This window comes from Macaca nemestrina, chromosome 14 (genome assembly GCF_043159975.1).
Source record: "Macaca nemestrina isolate mMacNem1 chromosome 14, mMacNem.hap1, whole genome shotgun sequence".
In the NCBI taxonomy this organism is placed as follows: domain Eukaryota; kingdom Metazoa; phylum Chordata; class Mammalia; order Primates; family Cercopithecidae; genus Macaca; species Macaca nemestrina.
In genome coordinates this window covers 21,929,895-21,954,052 of record NC_092138.1, presented here as the reverse complement: position 1 = coordinate 21,954,052, position 24,158 = coordinate 21,929,895, and the positions used below count along the sequence as shown (strand labels likewise).

At 38.8% G+C, this 24,158-nt stretch overlaps 1 protein-coding gene across 4 annotated transcripts in view; it reads left to right on the top strand.

The window, feature by feature from the left end:
- Positions 1 to 24,158, top strand: part of LOC105498700 (proprotein convertase subtilisin/kexin type 5) — a 469,848-nt gene that overhangs the window by 124,572 nt on the left and 321,118 nt on the right. For all 4 annotated transcript variants that reach the window (XM_071077655.1, XM_011770951.2, XM_011770953.2 and 1 more), the window contains exons 4-5: positions 10,421 to 10,564; positions 13,393 to 13,469. In XM_071077655.1, coding sequence (XP_070933756.1) covers positions 10,421 to 10,564; positions 13,393 to 13,469 — 221 coding nt within the window. The remainder of the gene's footprint in view (positions 1 to 10,420; positions 10,565 to 13,392; positions 13,470 to 24,158) is intronic.

Below are 24,158 nucleotides of genomic sequence, written 5' to 3'. Positions count from 1 at the left end.
TATATGCCACCTGTGTGACTTGGCTTTGAAAACATCCCTTGAAAGCATCTTATCTATGGGAGTTCTAGGGGTTGATTTAAGGAAGCTGAAGTGGCTTTTACTGTTCAGATGTTCTGCAGAGTCCTGGAAAGAGGTGTACCTATTGGTAAAAATTTGTGAGAAATTGAAATGTGATAGGACTTGGAGAGTAAATTATGTATTGCTCTTCTATTTATTTGTCTTTCTGTCTGTCTGTTCATTCATGCATTCACCCATTCATTGAAAAGCTAATGATTATGTTGTCAAAAGCTGATTGCAGAGTGAATGAAGGCTTTGGGAGATATTATATAAATAGACCCCTGTGCTGCTTGATTTGTTCAACTGAAAAATGGATTATTTTCTCACCTAAAAAATAGCTGCCATCATATTTCATGAGATTATTGTCATTTATGGAGCAATATAAATGAAGATGACATATTAATAAAGTTGTTTTTCAATATTTTCAAATGACATTTAAATTCCCTCTCCTTGACCCTATATGTCTCCAACATTAGAAAAACAATTACTTCCCTTATTTTTTTCTCAACTTTTTTTTTATGTGTGACTTTGAAGAAATAAAAGTAGTGGGAACTGAAGCCTGTTGGTTGTGCTTATCCAAGCCACACCACAGTCTGCTCATTTTTTAAAAAGGAAAAAGTACTCCATTCTATGAGCACTGCTTCCTGAGACCTCAGTGAATAGAGAGGAAGCAGAGGTTTCTGAGCAAATTTATGCTCAGAGGGGACCGAGAGGGTGAAGAGTTCTATGCAGGCAGAATTTTGCAAATAATAGAAACCAAAAAAATTACATTTTAGAAAAGAATGAGAGCTGCTTACTGCTCATGTTCCCATAATTATTAAATAATGCAGTTCAGTTGCTTCTAAAATTCATTTTTATGAGCTCCAGAATAGGAATTGTTTCTTGGCATATAAGCACTTAAGGAAAACATTTTAGTTGAGATCATCCATAAGCAAACACGATTAACTAATATACTAATTGCACAATTTGTGTGAGAGGGTAATGCGTTAAGAAATATTTGATTTTTGATTCATAGTCAGCCAGGAAGAAAGTCATTTGGCAAAACTAAATTTCTCCTCAACTTATGGTAGAATTTCTGCATGACCTAAAAAGGGAAATAATATTCCAATTGAATCATATACTGAAACCAGAGGAGAGTTGAACAATATTCGCTTCTGTCTTGCCTTGTGTTATTCCAAACAAACTTCTGCATCCCTGAGCTCCTCCCCTGACAGCAGAAATTTCCCACCAGACCTATAAACCCACCTGTTGCTATGTTACCACTCTTCTGACTTCTTCTGCCGGAAGGATTGAACATTGTTAGTGACATATTAGAATAATCAGCAACCCCAAATGAATGTCTTCTCTTCTCATAGAATTCCCTGTGAAGGCTTCAGTCCCTGCACATTCCTTAAGTTCTGTCTTAGACCTTTACATTGGCAATGCCCCATTATGAGAGTCAATGTGCAGAAGATGGAGATTTCTAGATCTTATTTATACCTTCTTTATTACCTGTATTGTATGTATTATCTGTATTATATTACCTGTATTACATATATATAACATATATTATATATATGGAGAAAGAGAGAGAAAGAGAGGGAGAGGGAGAGAGAGAGATTTATCATGAAGGATTGGTTCATGTAATAATGGAGGCTGAGAAGTCCTATGATCTGATATCTGCAAGATGGAAGCCTAGGAAAGCCAGTCGTTCTAGTGAAGCTCAGAAAGCTGGAGAACCAGGAGAGCCAAGGGTGTAAGGCCCAGTCTGAATCCGAAGACAGGAGAAACAGGAGCAACAGTGCCCAAGGACAAGAGAAGATGGATGTCTCAGCTCTACCAGAGAAAGCAAATTCACTCTTCCTCTGACTTTTTGTTGTATTCCGGCCCTCAACAGATCAGATGATGCCCACCCACATTGTGTGGACAGTTTTCTTTTACTAGCTCTATCTATTCAAATGCTAATCCCTTCTGGAAGCACGTGCACAGACATATCCAGAAATAGTATTTACTAGCTATCTGGGCACTCCTTAACCCAGTCAAGTAACACATAAAATTAACCATCACACCCTCTCAAAACATATTGATTTATGAATTATTGAGTATTTTTATTATGAACTTTAAAGATTATAAAGATATAATAATAATATAGCACAAGTGGCTTGTAATTTCACTAGGAAGATAAAACACATATATAACCAAAGATGACTAATATGAAGAGTGGTGGATGCGTGAGCAGAAAAACACCGGGCTTTCGTTGAAAAGAATGTTCAACGGAATGCCCAGGCATCTTAGAATTTGCTTTAGAATCATATACCGGACAAATTTAGGTGTTCTCATTGCATTTCTTCCCCAATTATACAGCCAACGCTCAGAGAAGTGGCTTCAACTTGATACATGGATTTTCTCCTACCCTTCTGGTTTGGCCAACTTCCCTTAGATTGATAATCTTGAACATTAATGAGCTTTTACTGTGTAGCAAACCACACCCTGCTCACCTCTCCAGCCTCAATTCTTCTGTTTTTCTCATCTCCCACCTCACCTTTTGTAACCTGTATTCTCCAGCTATACTGACTTTCTTAAGTTCCTTTAACAGTCCAGTCTCTCTATGATTATTTTATACTTTTACCAAGATGGAACATATCCTCTTCATCCCCAACTTGCCCTTTGGCTAGTCAGCTTGTATTAGGGGCTCAGTTTAAATGTTATTTTCTCAAGAAAGTGCTCTTAGCCTTCCTGTACTTCCCCCTGACTGGGTTCCATGTTCCCACAGTATCCTGACAAACTGTGTTAATGATGCCTAACATGTATTGCCAAAGGGCAAGGAGGGGATGGAAAGGATATGTTCCATCTTGGTAAAGGTGTGGACCAACCATAGTGGGCTGTTTCCAGTGGTACACTGGATCCACCTGTAACTAATGAACAGTTATTTTGCAATTGCTTGTCTGTTGCGTGGACTAGACTTCCAGGACCTAACAATAGGGACAGTATCATGGCCAGTATGGTGACTGGAATGTACTAAGTGAGAAGGAGAAATGACAATAGAGATGGAGGCAATGGTTTCAGACCTGGATTTCTGAAGCCTGACTCAGCTTTTTGAACTGAGGTACTTGAGGTTGGTGTGAACCCTGGCAGCTCCAGAGAGCTATACATATAACAGATAAGCTTGTTCTTGGTGCCTCAGAAATGCCTGCTAAGTTTTAGAAGCATAAAACATGGTTTAGCACCAAGGCCAGGTAATATAGTGGAAACCAGGTCTCCAAACACTAATGTGAGGCTTGTAAAGATTCCTTAAAGGTGACACAAGATGTGTTTGTTGGTTTATCGTTTTTTATTTTGTTAAATGATTTTAAGGCTGGAAGTTTCTAATGTAAGATGGGTCAGGTTTGGAAAGATTCAAAGAGGGCCACAAAATGTACAAATGAGAAATGCCATCCACTTAACTAAATCTAAAGGCCATCTAGTTATACTTCGACTGCTATGCTTTGATTTCTTAATCCTCAATTATGAGTAGAATTTTGGAACTGGATTTATTCTGCTTTCCTCTCTATAAGCATATCTTGTACATCACAGCCTTCTTCTCCCAACCTCCACTGTTTTCTGATGTTCCCTTGGCATTACGTCAGGTGCTATTAACATTTCTAACTGAGAAATGATCTTATGTCAAGACTGTAGCATAGTAGATGGGGATCATGGTTCTAGCAGAGTTGGGATAGTGGAATAACTGTGTGGAGTAAAAAGCATGATTCACAGGAGACCAAAACGTTTGACCAGTGTGCCAAAAGGCCGTTGCATGCTGTTTCCTCCTTGTGCACCACATCCCCAGGCTCCATTTCCCAGTTCCAGCCCACGACCTCAAATGTAAAATAATTCAGGTCATTCCAGCTAACCTTACAAATGATCAATTGCCCTTTCAAGTTTGCCTAATCTATCTCTCCAGACAATGAAGAAAATCATCCTCTCCTCATTTTATGATAATCGATCTCCTTTTTTAAAGAAAACTAAAATGTTCTTCCCTAAACTGTAAGGAAGGCTGTTATCCCTACATAGGTGCTGCCATCAACAGTAGCATGATCATGATAACAGCAACCAATTGTTATATACTTTATCTTCTTTAATCTTTATAGCAATTATCTGTGTTCAAACTACAGATGAGGTTTTAAGAATTTAGGTGACTTGACACTCATACAGCTGGAAAGTAGCAGAGGTGGAATTCAAATTCTCCTCTGCCCGATTCTCTTTAGCTCACATCCTTATCTGCTCTGCTGAATTTGGTGTTACTGAAATGTATTGGGCTTCCATGGGATTTCTGGATAATCCACAGGCTGAATAATCATCCTCTGAATAATTGCACAGAGCATCTGTTTTATCTGGGGGCAATTGTGTGTGTGTGTGTGTGTGTGTGTGTGTGAGAGATAACTAAGGTTACTAAGGATTTGAAGTCCATCAAATTGACTTGTTAAGTATGGTAATAAACATCTTAGGACTTAACTACCTTGATTTATATTTCCAAGAATCTGTAAAGGCACCTGCAGTCTTGGAGGCACAGAATCTCTACTTCATATACCTCAAAAAGAACCCATCAACTGTGGCCTTCCTCACACATATCAAATGTTCATTTTTAAAAGGTGATCTTGAGAAGGAAAGGTAAAGAAGGTCTCCAAAAAAAAAAGAAAAAACATGCAAGAGGGAGTGAAACTATTGTCTGAAACTACAAAGGGAAGAATGGAGTCTTGGGTAGTTCCCAAGTACTGAGAAGCAGATTTTGGACACCTTGGAAGGCATGACTTAATCAGAAATGGAGCAAGACTAACCATGGCGGGCTGTTTCCAGCGGTACCCTGGATCCACCTTCTATAAGTCATGAACATTGATTGTTGCACATTTAGAAATTTGCAGTTGTGGTAGTTTAAAACTAGCCATGATGTGAGTATTTACACTGTGGAAATTGGGAAACACGAACACGTAAGGGCTGTTTTTTAAAGCAGGAGTCCCCAAGCCCTGGGCTGCGGACCAGTACTGATACTGGCTTGTTAGGAGCCAGGCTGCACAGCAGGAGGTGAGTGGTGGGTGCGCATGACCGCCTAAACTCCGCCTCCTGTCAGATCAGCAGCGCCTCTAGATTCTCAGAGGAGCACGAACCCTATTGTGAACTGCGCATGCGAGGGATCTAGGTTGCATGCTCCTTATGAGAATCTAAGCAATGCCCGGTGATCTGAGGTGGAACAGTTTCATCCTGAAACCACCCCACATCTGTGGAAAAATTGTCTTCCACGAAACCAGTTCCTGGTGTCAAAAAGGTTGGGGACCACTGTTTTAAAGAACTGATTTACCAGCACTTTATTGCCTATTTAATAAAGAAGTGAACTTCCCGTTGCTGAAAATTTTCAAATATAAACTTGGTGTTTCCAGAAAGATGTGATGCAATAAATGGAATAAAGGAAAATTAGGTCTCTAAGGTCTTAAACAACTATATTCCACTTTATCACTTGAATGTACTCATCAGAGTGCTAAGGCCAGAGTGATTTCTGTTATTTGAGTTTCTTTACAGGAACCTTTCTCCAACATCCATGCCTTATCTCCTCCTTATCTACCCTTATCTGAATTTGCTTGTTTTTGACCCTGCTCTAAGCCCTTTCTGTTTTAGTTTTAACACAAGAGTTACATAGTCCAATGCTCTGGTGTCAGACTGCTTGGGTTTGAATCCTAATTTCACATTGGCCAGCTGTTTGAATTCTGGAAGGTTACCTAGGCTGATTAAGTCTCTTTTTCTTTATCTGTTGAAAGCAAATGACAATAGTACCTCTTGCAAATAGTTGTTCTAAATTTTAAATAATGGTAATCCAGATAAAGTGATTAGTAAAATGCTTGGCCATGGTAAGGACCTAGTAAACGGTAGTTATATTTTCATTTAAGGAATATCAATTCTTTTTTTTTTTCTTAAACTTCTAACCACTCCTGAACTCCAAGTTTTACACATAATTTCAAGTATATGTACCCTTTACCTAGTTGACTAGATGTGTGTCTTCATTTGTCTGTAAAGCAGGTTTTTGTATATTTAATTTTATTTTCTTGTTAATGTTGTATAGTCGGAGATGAAGTCTTATTAAGCCACTGTATCAATAATAGTGAACAACAGTTGTTTTCATTGTTAGCAGATTATTGACAGCATTTAAATTAGCAGTTCATTGGAGACCCTCAGAACTTAGAGAAATTTTAAAAATATAATACCAAAAGGCGCCCCCCCCAATAAACTCCGCCAGCACCTCCCACCTCAGTCTTAAAAACAATGATCATGAGAACATAACAAAGGTGTTTATTTGGGGTAGAAACTATCTTTAATTGAAGTGTGAGATGTTTATGAAGACCTAAGAGAAATGGACACACCCAGAGTGGTTTATAGGCAGAATAGCTCGTAACCCTGGTGTGGAAAAGGCCATTTCTTGAACTCACAGGACAATGTCTTTGAAATTTCATTCCTAAAAAGGCACAAGCTCATATGGATAAGAAAGTGGGGAACTTTGTGGTAATGGTTGTTTCTTCAGGATATTTTCCGTTTTATGTGTCCAGTGTCATTTCTAAATACTTAATAGAACCATCACTGAAATACTGTGCATTATTCAGAACTGAAAGTACCTACATTTACTGTAAATATTTATCTTGCATATACTGTGCCCATATGTGGTTTTCAATAGCTTCAAATATGCTGGAAATTTCTGACCGGCCCCTTTGGTGAACACCAGGCTGCGGGCTGCATGTGTGGTAACAATTCCAGACACTCTTCCTTAGTTCCTGCTCTGGCAGAGACCTTCTCACCATGGTTGATGATGTATGAGGGGATCACGGCTGTGTTCCTTTTGCCTCTGGGTGCTGCGGTAACATAGATTCCTGGCAAGTAAACAGGGCCTAGTTTAAAGACTATCTCAACTAGGTGGTTAAGGAAATGAACTCATTTTCATCTCTGGTCAGTGTTGGGTGACATCAGTATTTCCCATAGCCTTTGGTCTCTGGATTCTTGAGGTACAGGAAACAACTATGTTAGAAACACATTTGGAAGCCTAGGCCACTTGAAATGTATTAAAAGTCAAAGATCCACATTCAGGGTTTAGGGTTCTAATTTAAATGCCCTCTGACCTTATTACTAACATTTGCAAAAGACACCCTAGGCTTTAACATTCCTTTTTGTCTTTTGTATTTTGGTGGCTTGCTATATTAGATTATCCAAATGAAAGCATCAGTTGGATATTTCTTCTTCTTCACCTCCTACCATGGTGATGTATATAAAGAAAACAAGCAAAAAGGTGGTACAAGAATATTTAATGGTAAAGTCAGATTCAATAGAAGCAGAGGTGGAAGAAAGGAACCTAGTTGCTTCACTTTTAACACACATGTTTTCCGTAGATGGCTGGTTTTCTTCAGTTTTCGTAATTACAATTTCAGGCAGCATCCCTCCACTCCAGGCTGGTTATCCCATTTGTGGGTTACCCATTTCCTGTGCATTTCCTTCCTCCGGCCCACCTCTTGGCCACATTAACATGACTTCATGTCACAATCGATACCGCAGGTGGCCACAGCAGGTTTTGAAAGGAGAATGGAATAAAAACCTGTCAAGGTTGCTTTGGGTTAAATTAAAATATTTGGTGAGGAGAGGCCCAAACTCTTGGCCAGAATGAGGCTTCTGACAAATGGAGGCATTTCAGAAATCTACACTATTTTTTTAATCAATCTTTGTTAACTAAGTGTTAGCTGGCTGTGTATCTTGGAAGAGGTCAGAGCAGTACACATACTGGAAATAAAGTTGAGAATATACCCTCATTTATGGGATATAATTAGCCAATATTTTTGAAATCCTAGGTCAGACTTAGTTTATTACATGGTCTTCTAGGGGCTTATAGTCAGGGAGACAAAATTCACACCCAGGATTCAACAGTCAACAACAGTTGGGCAGAATTCACTGAGTCGGTGTTGGATTGCATAGAACAGAGAGAGAGAGGGAGAGAAAGTGTGTGTGGGGTGGGGAAGAGGGGGTGGGGTGTATTTTTAAGTTCAGAGAAGGGAAAAAGACAAGTAGGCTGAAAAAGGCTGTGTGTTAAGAGGTACGTCCAAAGCTGGGGCCCAAAAACTGAAGGCACGAGGGAGGGAGAATTCGGATTAGTAGAGTAGAATAGTAGAGTGTGTGTGTTCAGGGCCTCAAGTGCCAGAAAGAAGTCAGGAAGGTGGGGGAAAAGATACAAATGTTCTTACAAAATTAGAAGCTCCTATTCTGTAGGAAATCAATGTTGTCTGTCATGAAAACATGGGTGCACCCTTTCTTAGAATGAATCCTTGAAACTACTCGAGTGTATTTATAACACTCAACAAAAGGCAGTCTCATTTGGCGAATACATTAATTAACAAATTTATTTTGGAGGCATTGGAAGCACCTGTAAGGGATGAGGTTTGGAAAGGAGCTTCCTCTTAGGATGTAGTTGGAATAAAAGCTGAGTTGTGGCCTACAACGCCCTGAATGATCTGACATGCCTCTGCTTCTAACTTTCTGCCTCTGTGCCATTCTCTCCCTCTTCACTAAGCTCCAGCAATACCCATCCTCTGATATGCTGAACTCTTTCCTGCCTTACCATCTTTGCATGTGCTGTGTCCTCTACCAGGACACTTGTCCCTAGGCTCTTGGGCAGACCAACTCCTTCTCACATTTCACATTTGCAGAGACTGGAATCTTTTTTCTGACCATCTCATCTAAAGTGGTGTGCTCAGATCCCTCAGCATGCACCATCATATCACAGTGTTTAAAACACAAGGAGCCTTTAAAACACAGGGAGCTCACTGAATGGTCTTGTTTATTTGGTAGTTTATCTTCTGTGTCTCGCCTTTAGGACAGGGACCTCCTCTGCTTTGTGCACAGCCACACCCTAGCATATAAATTCAAACCGGGTAACTGAGGAACATATGCTTTATAATTTCTTAATTATAGTAGGTACTCAGTGAAGTGTGTGTTAAGTGAATCCATAGCAGTGAAGTCTGCATTGTATTTAGGGCATAGTAAGCTTCTGTTCTCCTCCATTCCCAATATGCTGAAGTGTTTGTTACAAAGCAGGAAGAAAGTAATGAATGGGGAAAGATCTGGGGTGGCTCGTGTTGCTATGGAATTATATAGCAGCACAGCTCTTCTCTTTTGTTCCTGTCCTGAATCTTAAGAACCTAGAAAACATCACACAGAGGGATATTTCAAAGAGATGGACTTTAAAGGAACAATTGTGTGGGTTAGATGAATGCTCATAAATTATGTCAGGAAAAGCTGCTGCCTTAATTTGTTTTTCAGTATGTTTGTATGTTGTAGCCATTGCAGAACGAAATTACTATACATAATGAGCTCGGGTTCCATGTTTTACAGCCTGCCCCTCGAAGCCTTCACACACATTGTCCTGTGTAGGGCACCTTTCTGGACTTGGCACTGTTCTTCTTTGCCTTCTTGCAGAAATAGTGCTGGATGAATTTGTCTACTGCCTACAAATTATAGTACAATAGCCATTGTTAATTTAGCGAAAGAAATGTGGACAACCTGTTATTTTTTCTTGCCCATGGGTTTTTCACAGGAGCGCATATCTGGCTGCTATACAGAAGCTGCCTGAGTGGTTCCATTTGTAGCTGGATTGGCTTCTAGGCGCTTGGTTAAGAAATTGTAAAGTATATGTTCTTCAGTGACATGGTTTGGATTTATAAATGAAATACTATGATGCCTATTTGTATGTCATTAAAACATGTTAACAATAAAATGATACATCCATTTTTCTGCTGTTGAGATAACACTTTATTTTATGCTTTTCCAAAAGACTTACGGTATCAAAACAGGTCAGAGCTGGTGGCGGAGAGATTTCTATTTCACTTGCTTTTCCCACATCTTTCTTTCCTGTCTTCCCCTGTTCATGCTGGAGATCTGTGTTTCTACACTAGTAGACAATGTGCCAAATTACTGTTAATTTAATGCATTATCTTAAGAAGTAGAGCCAGGCACAATGGCTCACGCTTGTAATCCCAGCACTTTGGGAGGCGAGGTGGGAGGATCCCTTGAGGCCAGGAGTTTAAGACCAGCCTCAGCAACAAAGCAAGACCTTGTTTCTGCCCAAAATTTAAAAGGTAGCTGGGCACGGTGGTGTGCATTTGTAGTCTCAGCTACTCAGGAGGCTGAGGCGAGAGGATCCCGTAAGCCCAGGAGTTCGAGGTTACAGTAAGCTCATCACACTACTACACTCCAGCCCGGGCAGTAAAGCAAAAAAGAAAAATAAATAAATAAATAAATAAATAAATAAATAAATAAATAAATAAATAGGTAATTCTTCAATTTCCTCACTATTTAGTAATCTTGCAGCATGCTTTTCTTATTTCAGCACTGCAGTGACAATACGCATCCCTGCCAGTCTGACATGAATATCGAAGGAGCCTGGAAGAGAGGCTACACGGGAAAGAACATTGTGGTCACTATTCTGGATGACGGAATTGAGAGAACCCATCCAGATCTGATGCAAAACTACGTGAGTGTATGCTGTGGTTGGAAGGTCTTTCCTTCTGGGAAACAGGGAAACTCATGTTAGGGTTATCAATAAGGTGGATAGCTACTGAAAAATGTAGCAGCATACAATAAGGTATTGTGTTTTGTTTTTCTCTGGTAAAAGATGAGTTCTTTGAATACAGGAAGCATGAGATAACCCTTTCAACTTTCCAGTGACTCTGATGTTCTGACTTACAAAAAGAAAGCAATAAGGTAGCAGAAACCTCACCACCAACACCATCTGCTACCAGCAACATTCGCTGTTCTCAACACTTTATCCAACCAACCAGGCAGTACTCTTTGTTTCTTTTATGGAGAAAAATGTACTTCAAACTTTTCTCCAGTTATCTGATGGTCTTCTTTCTCTCTCTGCCTCTTCTTTTTTTTTTAAAGGACAGTAATGATCGGCCTCCCAGTGGTCTGTAGGAATCAATTCCTTTCTTAAGAAGAAGCCACAAATTCATTTAGTTCTCATTTGAACAAAATGGTTGAGTTGCTGCATCCAAGTGCACCCAGACAAACTGTGTCTCTTTACAGAATAGAATTTTAAAGCTAAAAAGGAACTTCAGGTTACTCTCCTTATTTGATAGGAGAATAAATTGTAGCCTGAAGACAGAAGGGAGTTATCCATGGTCAGATAGAAGAACAGAAACTATGGCTCTCTGTGCGCCAGCGGAGATATCCTTCTTGTCACACGCAAAGAGGGTTTTACAGCATGCTGCTCTTCCCCACTGCATATGAATGTATTTGACTAAATACAAATAGCATTCATGTAATTGGGAGTGCAGTCTTTTATCTTTTTCATTTTTCTCCTCTTGAGAAAAAATTCTCTAGAATTAATCTGTGCAATTAGCATGATTGGCGCCCTCTTGCTTCTTCTTTATGCTGGACCTGGTGGGGAGTAGAGAAAGCACGTTGGGTAACATGTCAAAGACTTAGGTTCCTTCCAGTCTGGATTTGTTTAATCACTTTTAAAGGCAAACAAGCAGATCCAACTTTGGTTTTGGCGATACTGTTTCTTCATATTGAAATCTTGGTGTAGGAAAACTTTGTTTATCATTTTGGTTGGTCCTCTGTTTCAGGCCTCTTTTTCCTTACCAGTAAAATTAGTAAGATACATTAGATACACTCTGAAGCCTTCGTGCTCTAAAGGACACTAAGCAGATCCGTCGAGCCTCTTTTGCACAGGAAGCAGGAACTTACCACCTGTATATACAATATATATTTTGCTTGATTTCCCTAAACATTTCAGTCTTTATGTTCTAAAAGTTATTTTCAGAAAGAAGAGCCTTTGATAAAGACAGAAAATCAAGATAGTGTTTACTTTCACTAACATTGAAATTAGGAATAATAATAAAGTATAAGAACATTCAGGCTAGGTGCACTGGCTCACACCTGTAATTCAAGCATTTGGGGAGGCTGCAGCAGGAGGATTGCTTGAGCTCAGTAGTTTGAGACCAGCCTGGAAAACAGCGAGACCTTACCTCTAATAAAAGTAAAAAAAATGAGGAGAGAGAAAGAGAGAGACCAAGCCACTCAACAGAAGACCACCAGAACTGAAAATAAGCCAGATTATACTCCAGAGAAGGGGTCCCAATAATACCACATTATTCCAGGCTAGAAGGTGGAAGCAGCCCATTTTTCATTTGATAGTAAGATATGTTTCTTATAGCCAACTAACCTACATAGAAAGAAACTTCTGCCAAATTATTCTAGTGACCCCATACACTTGTGGTCTTAATCTCTTGTATTCCCTCTGAGCACTTCTTTTCCCTTCTTATATTTTTGTATCTTTCTAAAAGTTAAAAAAAAAATAGCTGGGCATGGTGGCACCTGCCTATAGTCTCACCTACTCAGGAGCTGAGGCAGGAAGATTGCTTGAGCGTGGGAGATCAAGGCTGCAGTGAGCCCAGCCGTGATCGCGCCACTGCGCTCCAGCCTGGGTGACAGAGGAAGACCCTATTTCAATTAATCAATCAAAGAAAATTCAAAGCATGTTAAATTAGGCTGGCTACAGTGACATAAATTTGATAAATGGTAACAGTCTAGTAATTTTTTTTTCAGTATTGCAGATATTTTTCACAATCATTTTTAAAAGCAAACAAGCAAATCCAACTTTGGTTTTGGAGATACTATTTCCTTATTTTGAAATCTTAATGTAGGAAAACTGTTCATCATTTTGGTTGGTCCAAAAGCCAATGGGTATTAGTAGAATGTCTAAATCATGGACTCCTTTATAGTAGATACAATATCTGGTTTGTATCTAATAGAGGAGGGTTGTCTAATAGCGGTGCCAAGATACCTGACATAATAAAGATCTGATATTGATTGTTAATTGGCTTGCCAATGATATGTGAATGATTTTTGTCTTCTGAAATCTATATTATGATAAGGAAGTTGCAAACTCAAGAAATCAAGTAAGGAGTAGGGAGAGAGTCTATGGAGAATAAATCACTTTGTGCCTAGGTAGTCAAGGAGAGAAAAGGTAGTAATGAGGATGTCTTTGAAAGATATACATTTCATGAACTGGGTCATTCTAGGTATGAGGGGGAAAAGTGCTGGCAAGAATGAACCAGGCAATTCTTTGGTCTGTGTAGAGTTCTTCTTCACCTTAAGGGGGAAAAATACAGCACTAATTATCACTGAATGAGCACTCCCTCCCTAAGGCCTGACACCACTGAACTGTGAGCGTATTAGTTAACCTAATTACTTTCTGGCAGAAATGTATTTAAAAATGCATGAGCCTGTGGGTCAATGGCTAATTAATGAATGTCCATTTCTTTTCCCTTGCTCTCTCCTCTGTGGCTATAGGATGCTCTGGCAAGTTGCGACGTGAATGGGAATGACTTGGACCCAATGCCTCGTTATGATGCAAGCAACGAGAACAAGTAAGGCCCAAGTGAGGGGTGGCTGTCATGTGGCTGGCAAGGAGCTTTGTTTTCTGCTCATGCTGAGGGAAGTATTTTCTTCAAAATCCTTGATAACATGTGTAAAGGTAAACTGAGGCTGGAGCCGAACCGGGAACGAAGACACAAGGCAAATGGCAGTGAGAATAGCCTTTTATTAGGGCTTGCAGGCGAGGTTCCTCTATCCAAAGGCATGGGCCGAGGAAGTCGCGCTGAGGGAGGAGGGTAGGGCCTTCTTACAGCCTGAGAGGTAGGGAAGCTGATTGTGCAAACAGGGCCTGGGGGGTCTTGAAACTACTAGGGCAGGAGTTGAGTAAGGGTCATGAGGAAGGGGTCTTTGGAAACTGTCAACCGAAACTGCTGTTTACAAACTTGTGGAATGCAGGTGAGCTGCAGGTCATGGGGGAGTGTGGTTGCCCAGCCGGAACTCTGACGCATGTAAGTCTGCGGGTGTGTACAAGGGTGAAGGGAGTCTTTAACAAAAGGCCTGCTACGCCGGGTAGCGCCGCCATGTTAGGTCTAGATTCCTGCCTAACAATATGATTCTTAATTTGCTCCAAGATAAACAAGTGTCTTTCCACTGAAGCCTCTGAGTAAGAAAAAAGGGATGCTCCATATAGAAAGAATGGTTGCAGAGAGAGCCCTGAGGAATGGCTCAGCATTCCCAAATCTTGAGACTGGGACTAAGAGATGACCCCTCACATGGTAATTGCCCTGTGACCCATTTGTTTAGGGACAGAGGTGGTGAAGGGAGAGGCCAAGCAAAGTACCTCCCAAAAGAATTCTTTGTTCTGTTAAATTCAACACATGATTGAATACTGCATTTGAGGTCCCCACCTGAGAGTTTATTTTACTTCTCCTTTGCTCCTCTCTCCTCTGTAGTTATTGTGTTTTTCACTAATATACCTGAAATACCTGGAAGGATTATCGCCAATTGAAGAAGGCATTACCTTTCTTATTCTCCCCCCGCCCAGGCAAGAGGCACAGAAACCTGGTTAACCACAGTTATGCTTTCTGTTTACTGCTGTGGTTTTTGGTGAATGCAAATCAACATTCACATCCATTTGATAACAGAATATTTTAACATTCCTCAGGCAAGTAAGAGAGAATGGTTTTTCTTGCTTACGTAATGACCCAGATTCCTTACATTATTAGTAGATATTTCTAATCTCTAAATCACATTAATTAATTTTTTTCCCTTTTACTATGAAGCTCCTCAGGATAATGCTGTAATTTAGATACTTTCATGTGAATTTTTATTTACATGTTTTATTTACATTACATACACAGAAGTTGCAAAGAGAACCGTTTAGCCCATTTATTTTGTTATTTCTGATCTGCTTTTTTCTTTAGGGAAAAATTTCTTAACTAGGTTTATTTGATTAAGTCAGTAAGTTTAGATAAAACCATATGACCTAGAAAATTGTCACTGTACCTATGTGGTTTTTCTTTACTGTCGGCAAAGAAAGCTTAACAAAATAACTAGAAACATGCTGCTGGTTGACATGAACAACCAAGTAAATCTTCTAGATCAGATTCAGTGGTGAAAGCATTAATACACAAATTGCTATAGGTAGAATTTTCCAGAACTTTCCAAGCAAACAGAGACCTACGTTAAACTGGATAGTTTTCTTTCAGATTTACTGTGACTGCCCAGTGGGTTCACCTTGTCCACAGCTTAGACAGAGCCAATTTATCAAGACAGGGGAATTTCAATGGAGAAAGAGTAATTCACATAGATCTGCCTGTGCTGGAGACCGGAGTTTCATTATTACTCAAATCAGCCTCCACCAAGCATATGGGGATCCGAGTTTTTAAAGACAATTTGGTGGGTAGGGACTTAGGAAGTGGGGACTGCTGATTCGTCAGGTTGGAGATGGAATCACAGGGGGCTGAAGTGAGGTTTTCTTGCCATCTTCTGTTCCTGGGTGGGACGGCAGAAATGGTTGAGCCAGATTATCGGTCTGGGTGGTGTCAGCTGATCCATCGAGTGCAGGGTCTGCAAAATACCTCAAGCATTGATCTTAGGTTTTACAACAGTGATGTTATCTCCAGGAGCAATTTGGGGAGTTTCACACTCTCAGAGCCAGAGGCTGCATGACCCCTAAACTGTCATTTCTAGTCTTGTAGCTAAATTGTTAGTCCTGCAAAGGCAGACTGGTCCCCAGCCAAGAAGGGAGTCTTTTCAGGAGAGGGCTATTATCAGTTTTGTTTCAGGGTTAAACCATGAACTGAATTTCTTCCCAAATTTAGTTTGGCCCACACCCAGGAATCAACAAGGACAGCTTAAAGGTTAGAAGCAAGATGGAGAAGTCGGTTGGGTCTGATCTCTTTCACTGTTCATAATTTTCTCAGTTATAATTTTTGCAAAGGTGATTCCAATCCCTCCCTTTGGGTTTCATAGCACCTTATTCTTAAAGTGTGGTCTATGAAGACGGGAAAAGACCATCGATCACTCTGACTTCTTCTTGCTGATAGGGGCATAGTGGGGTAGGTGTTGACCCCAAGGTGAGAGGAGTGGAACTGCTTTGCTGCTGTCTGAGCTATCTGACCGTACTCACTCAGGCCAGGCTGGGGTTCCAAGGCTTCCATGACAAAGATGTTAGTATTCTCATCTATAGTTTTAGTACAGCATTTAAGCAGACAGTGTACTATAAGGTAAATAATGAGTTTTAGGATAAGGAGTGCAATTCCCAGTTTTAAAAGTAAAGATTTGAAAGCATTAGTTTGGGGACTTAAAGTCCACCAAAAATTTAGGATTTAGTTTAAATTGAAGAAAAATAAAAATGAAATCTCAAAAACAACTAACAACAGGTGTACTGTAGTTTTGGGAACATAATTTTTCTCTTTCCAGTCCTTATTTTTATTAAAACAAATCATGATAGGACTGATTTATTTACAAATAAACTTTAGTTTTTTTATGCTTGGCCTGATTATTTGCATAAGGTGCAGCAAGAGTAATTATTTTTTACATAGGCTTTTAAAATTGGCTTTGATGGAACTGTGTTCCATAAGGAATCTCACATAAGAATTTTTTAAAGCCAAGCCCAGCCATGGGTTTTTACCCTCTAATACCTGTCAGTTGGGTAAATTTCTGTCCTCTTGAGGTCCCAAGGTAACTTAGGGCTCCTGGGCCTGTCAGAAAGTGGCATTCTTTACTTACCACAGGTCAGGCACCCTGTAAAGGAACTATGTAGGCAAGGTTTGAGGCAAGTTTTCCTAAGGGGCTATTATTGACTTTACAAGTCAAGTTTGATTCCTTAAAGGAAAGCATACCATTCCAGTCAAAGCCTTGGTAAAATAACCAGTTTCTTCAACTGTGTCCTGTTCAAAAGAAAACATTCTTATTGCACTTATGCAAATAACTGTATTGCCATAAGTTAAGAATACTCACAGATAGTTTCTAAATTCTGGAGAAATTAGGTAGAGAGAATCAAATATGCTCTAAATTTTGTCCACAGGAGTATACTTTACTCAATTGTTAAAAGCTGGAAATAGCTCAAAAGAAAAGTGTTTTTGTCTCTGAAAAACAAAAAGGATCAGCAACACTTTAAGCAAAAAAAAAAAAAAAAATCTAAAATATTTACTTCAGTTTTCTGTTAGTTCAGTCCATTTAGTTAACTCCTGTTCTGCTGGATATTCATAAACATTTTAGCTCTCTGCGAGAGTCCTGAAAGTTTTTTTTTCCTTTATTCTAATGTCATAATATCCAAAGTTATCAGAAACTTGCGTTCAAGAGCACCTATTAAAGTTTTATAGCCGATTATAAAACCATCTTCTAAAGAGGACCAAATCAAGACAACAGTTATCTATGGATGACAAAAATATTTTAGGGAAGCCACAGTCAAAGACACACTTGACAAGGAAATTTGTTAACTATGTGACACACAATAATTCAATATAACAATTATAATTATTACTGATGACATGTATTGAGACATACCAGAATTATAGGAATCTTACACAATTTTGTAACACATACTAATAACAAATTTATATGAGTATAACCAAAAGAAAGTTAAAAACCATTTTATACTTAACAGTGTTTCCTGCATGATTTTAATACATTAAGTAAGCCGAATATGTGTTGTAGTCTGGATTATAATGTCTATATGTAAAGACAATTCTTTGAATATTTGCTTTGATGGCTTTTTATAGTCTATCCTTTTAAAACTGTTTTGTTTTTTTTTTTTTCCTAAGGATTTCTTTTAAACTTGGCCACTTCCCAAGACCCTTGTTCAAGAAGAATCATGACAGTCATGTTCATCTGGGGTATTCTAGTGTGTCCCACTTTGACCCATCCTAAGCACTGGTCATGGTTCATTGAGTACAGTGGGGGATTGATTGTTGGAGGACACAGACATTGTTCACAATGTGTGCTTAGGTTTGCCATCTTGACAGTGAAATATGGAATTTTCACAGGTATAACTCCCTACCTCTGTTTTATGGAAGTCAGCAGTGCCCTGAGGGTATAGATGTACCATTAGCTCCTCTCAGTAGTTCTGCCTGATTTTTTTTTCCCTCAGCTGACCAAGAGCATGTAGTCAGGCATTTAGGATTAAAATGCCCTCTTTGCTCATTAGACCGTAATAATGGATATGATCAGTGGATCTATCTTTAAGCATGGATCCACAGATAAATAACTCTGTTTGGATAGCGGTCACCTAGAGTTAGGAAATGAGTAGCTTTGTAGTTTGGAGGAGTTGACTTTTAGCTCTGGCTCTCCTTGATTATCTTGTGGTCTTTTGAGCTAACAACTCTGAGCTTTCAGTACTTTTTAGAAAGTCTCTAGAATGGGCATAATAATACTTCCTTCTAGGCTGGGCACAGTGGCTCACACTTGTATCCCAGTACTTTGGGATACCAAGGCAGGAGGATCACTTGAGTCCAGGAGATTGAGACCAGCCTGAGCAACCTAGGGAGACCCTGTTTCTACTAAATAAATAAATAAATAGCCAGATGTGATGGCATGCAGCAGTGGTCCCAGATACTTGGGAGGCTGAGGTGGAAGGATTGCTTGAGCCTAGGAGGTCAAGGTTGGAGCCTAGGAGGTCAAGGTTGCAGTGAGCCAAGATTGTGCCACTGCACTCCAGACTGGGTGACAGAGCAAGACCCTGTCTCATAAAATAATAAAAATAATAAAATAAAATAAATACCTCTAAAGATTATCAATAAAATGTGTAAAATACCAAGTTTACTACATAATAGATACTACATAATTACAGCTGTTATTGTTGTAATTATGTGTTCTATTCATATATCTAATTCTTGATAACTAGTTAAAAATTACAGTTATCTCAAAATATGTGTGCTTATGAACACTTCAAATTTAAATTAAGATTTAGGGTTTATTTCCAGGGTTAGAAGTTGAGACAGGTTTGTCTGCTTCCTTGGGGCTGGGAGTTGTGACTCTTCCGTCTACAGTAAGTCTGTTTTTCTTTAATTCCATTTTCCCATCTCCCTTGGTAAAACATGAGTCCTTGAATTTGATACAAAATAGTGAAGGTGAGGAATTTGTAATTATCATCAGAATAAGGAAGTTGAGGCATGTGCTATGCAAGTGCCTCCTCACTGTACAATCAGACCAGTAGACTTCAGAACATATTTGGAATTATGTCATACTTGCCTGCATTTGTTTATTCATTCAAGCAGTATTCATTAAGACACTGCTTGGCAAGTGGCTCTATGCTAAATACCTAGGGAATCAATGATGAAATAATATAGATTATTAATGGGCTGAATTGGGAGAAAATGTAGTAAGAAACTCTAATGCCTGAAGGGTTTTTAATACTAATAGAGGATCTAGCCTCAAAACTATGCAAATTGTCTCTCTTAGACTTGCATGATTACATTTCTAGTGCCAAGGCTTTGGAGTGAGGGAAATCACCTCTGAAGTACAAAAGTTATAAAAATCCCTTTCTCGTCACTTTTACAAGTTCCCAAATGGTGGCATGTCAGATTTAAATAACTGATGCTAAAGAAATAGTGTGATTAGAAGAGACCATAAAAATCCATCCTTTGATTCAGCTTTGCCTCCATTCATATTAGCTTGCCAAATAAAGCTGACTGCATTGTTCTAGGCTTAAAATAGAAAATGCCTCCCTACAAATGAAACAGTCTGCTGGCATTTCATACTACTACTCCTATTTCCAATAAAATGAATTATTGATGTCTGAGTTAGATCAGCCCTTCCCTAGGTTACTTCCTCTTAGAAGTTCTCTGCTTAAAAGTCATAGCAACATTTAGTAGGAGCTGAAACCACGGCATTATATTTTGAAAGAGTGGTATATTTGGGCCCAGAGTCTAATTCCTTTTCAAAATAAACCAACCTCTGGGTTAAAGACTCATTTTCTAAAAGGAATAGATTTTTCATTTTGTTTCTTATCTCCGTTTCAAGGAAGATTTAACCAGGGTGAATGGAAGTAAATCTCTTCTGGTTCTTTAGTTTCTTTTCACACATCATTTCTTTTACGAGTGTTGCCATGTTGCAGAAACCAAAGTGTGTCCTTCTCTTTCCCATTTCTGTAGACAAGGACTGTTGTGAGGAAATAGTGTTCCAAAGCAAAGCCAATAGGTATAGTCAGCATTTTCCACATATGGGGGAAATATGTTAACTTATTATAATAGTACTAGAGAAAAAAAAAAACACACACACTATAGGTCTGTGGCCTTAACAAGTACACACATTTTTTCTTCATACCAAGGATTTGGCCAAATATGTTAAGATAAAGTTATAGTATAGCTTAGTAGGTCAGACAAAACTTAAAGAAAATGAGGGTCAGTATCAGAGGCTGATTTGATTTTCAAATATTTTCAAATTTTTTTCTCTAATACTTTTGCAAAATAACATCTACAATATACTACATAGTAGATACTTGATCAATGATTATCAAATGAATTTAGATAACATGGACTAGAAGTGTACATTACTAGAGCCTTAATGTATACCAAACATGCAATTGTGGAAAAAAAAAATCTGACACTTTCCATACACAGCTGTCTTAGCTGAGGCTGCTATAACAAAATAGACTGGGTAATGTATAAGTAATAGAAATGTAATGCTCAGTTCTGGAACCTGGGATCACGGCACCAGCCATTTTGTTGTCTGCTGAGGACTCGTTCCTCATGAAATGGTGCCTTCTTGCTGTGTCCTCACGTGGTAGAAGGGGCAAACAAGCCCCTCAGGCCTCTTTAAAAGGGCACTAATCCCATTCCCTAGGGCTCCACCTTCATGACCTAGTCACCACTGCCCAAAGGCCCACCTCTTAACACCAGCATGTTGGGGATTAGAGTTTAACACATGAATTTTGGAGGGACACAAACATTCAGATCATAGTGATAGCTGTAGATGTTCTATTCATGAAAGAATCTACAGCAAATATTTTAGAAAATTCATTTCTATACATACAAGTTCATGATACATTACACTGAAGTAAGTAACATCTTTGATCATCATGTAGGTTCTGGGAAGTGGCCTTCCATGGAAAATTGCAGTGTGTAACAGGAAAAGACTTCTTTCAGACCAGAAGCCAGCCATCCCTTCCCCTTCATCTCAACAACTGTTAGTCAGTAAGTCCTGACAATTCACACCATTTAATTCCTCCTCTGTAGTAGCTCTCAAAAGCCTTAGACACAAACCCCCAGCCACCCACACTAGCCACTATGTTTATTCCCCTTCTCTTACCTATATCCTTGTAAGAGTCCATTAAGTCATTTTCTTGTTTCTGGTTTTCCCCCATCCTGCTGTCTGAGTGATATTTCTGAACCAAAATAAGAACATTAAACTCCTTTAATATCTTGACATGTATTAAAAATACAAGACTCTTCAGGATCCATTCCCTTCCTTATTCTATTTTACTCTATCTATCCCCTCCTCCTCTTCCTCTTCTTCCTCCTCCTCCATTCGTCAGCCCTACAGGATTCGTGTCATTCCTCTAATGTGCTCCAACTGTTCATCCTTCCACCATCTACACTTGGAGAATTCCTCCTCTACCTCTAATGCATGTCACTTTCCTAGTGGTGCCTTCTCTCACCCCCCATGGTATGAGCTGGTTAGCCCTCCAATCAGTTTCTCAGCACCTGGGAACTTACTATTTCTTTTATAAAACTTTTTTAAAATCATAGATGGGGTCACATTTGTCAGAGTAGGAAATAGAAAGGCAAGAACATATACTAAGTTGATTTTCAGTTTAGTTTGGGATATAAAATGTCTATTTGTTCTTTCTTAGAATAATTACAAGAGTACTGACCTTGATCGGTTCATCTAGATGAATGAGCAAAATGTGTCCGAATTGAAGTTGCTGACCTATTAAATGGTGTTATATAAAGTGGTCCTTTGTGCTAGATATCTTTTTTTCTGACCTTCCATTTCTGCTCTGTATCCCAGAAGGCTGACTTTGAGGGACCGCATTAATTGTCTGTCTTGCCCTCTGTCTTCCCATTGGGTTTGGGAAGTCCCTTGACTAAATTCGAGTCAATAAATTCAAGCCCCTTGAATAAATTCTTCTCAGGGTTCCCATTGTAAAAGAGCCCAGTGTTTTCCTGATAGGCCCTTGACTGACATGAGTATGTTCTTTATCCTGGTATCTTTGGTAGAATAAAAGGAAAAATGTTTAAATACCACTGAGAATGAACTAAATTCATGGCAGTTGTCTAAATACCTGTTTATTCTTTAATGAAAGCCAAGTAAATATAGAAAATGATTATCTAACCTCAAATTCCTATATACCTGTTACCTACAGTGTAAATATTCATCTTTGTAAAACAATGCGTTAATTACTCCCAGGCTCATAATCATGATGATGCATTCTTCGGAACTGCTTATTTTTCTCTTTGCCAATTTTAGTATGTTCTCCGGATTTGGGAACTTCAGTTTTGATAAAGGGTCTGATTGATGTTATAGGTTCAAATGAAGTATGAGTGTAATTTATGCTAACTCAGTGTATTATTGACATGAATACTTGATAGTTGCTTGAATTTAAATTTCTTATTTAAAAAACAGACTTACAAATTCCTGGGGCCTCTAAAGCAGATGGAAATTGCAGTAAAGGAAAGAGATAAGTATCCTTTTTAAATAATGGATTAAGCATTTAAACAGGTTTTCCAGACAGGTGTATTTAATTAGCTTTCTCTTTTAATCTTCCCTTCTAACCTTCTCTTGCATCCTTATATTTTCTTTTTTCCTTATGTGTAGAAATCTGTAAGATGTGGAGACTGAGGCCCTTGAGAGGTCAACAATAGCAGTTTTTTGTTTATTTCATTACTAAACATTGGAGAAGACATCTAAGAATTTTCAGATCTCATCAGCCAGTGAATACTCAGGTTAGTTGCTGAACAAGGAGGAGAAAAAAGCCTTATTTTATTTTTTTTTCTCTCCCTGTACAGCTACCAGAAGACCATGCTGAAAAAATAAATAAACCTCAAGCTTATAGATTATTCATTTTAGCATTACCAAAATATTGTTTAGGTATTGGTTACCCTACTATTCATATCATACAGCTTCTCAGTTAAAGAACTAAAGTTAGAATTTTATTTTTATAAGCTAAAAGAAAGGTTATAATTTTTATATTCTAGCAATTTAGTTAATTACAATGCAAGCTTTCTGTTCCAGTGTATTTAAGTATTTGTTTATGTGTATGTGTGTTTAATACCAATGATAGGTATGCATTTTAATTATAATCCTTAATAAAAGGTGAATAACATTGGGTCTGTAGGCTATTTAAATAAAAGTGGAAAGGAAGAAAATATGTCCTTTAGATTACAACATATTTGATTCTCATAAAATACTTCACCAAAGAAGGCAGGGTGATAGAGGAAAAAATATTCTGCTTTTAGAGGAGACCTAGGTACCAGCCCCAGCCTTTTTATTGACTATGTCTGTGACCTTGGAGAAGCATTCTTCTCAGAACCTTCCTCACCATATCAGTTTCTCCATGTTCCTGTTCCAATTAAACAACCAAAACACCTACAAATGTCTGGGGTTGCTATTTGACTCTATTTGAGTGCAATGTAAACAACTGCTAACAAAATTAGTACATCTTCATGTTGTCTCATTTACTACTCACAACAACCCACATTCGGAGTGAAAATCTAGAGAGGTTAAATAACGTGCCTAACATCACTGAATGGCGGAATCGGAATTTGAGCTTGTTTGTTCTCACACTGTCTGATTACCTGCATAACTAAATTAATCGGTGGTCAAGTAGATGAGTAGATGAGAAATCAATTCTTGTGCAGAGCACAAGCTTCAGTAAGTTTACTATCAATGGAGAACTAGAATCACCAGAATTTTCAGCATTGTGTTCAGTAAGCACTTAATAACTTGGCTGTACCAAGTGCTGGTACTCAGGTCCCTGTTTCTCCAGAGAGAAGGGATTGGTCTGCGTCGTTTCCTAATACCATGTGTATGCGTAACTTTGAACAAGTAACAAAGATTATTTTTTACAGTAAATGATTATATAAATTTGACTCCACAGTGGTATTCATTTTGTGGAAGTAACTGAAGGCCACCCAAATGAGACAAGACACTGTTCAGAGCTTGGAATAGCAAGGAGTCAGCCACCATCACTTGCAGAGAGACTCAAAAGCAGACACAGGACTGGGAAAGCTTTATAGTGAGGGGAAAAAAGCCAAACAAAGGAAAGGGAAAACTTCACATTTGGTCTGTTGGAG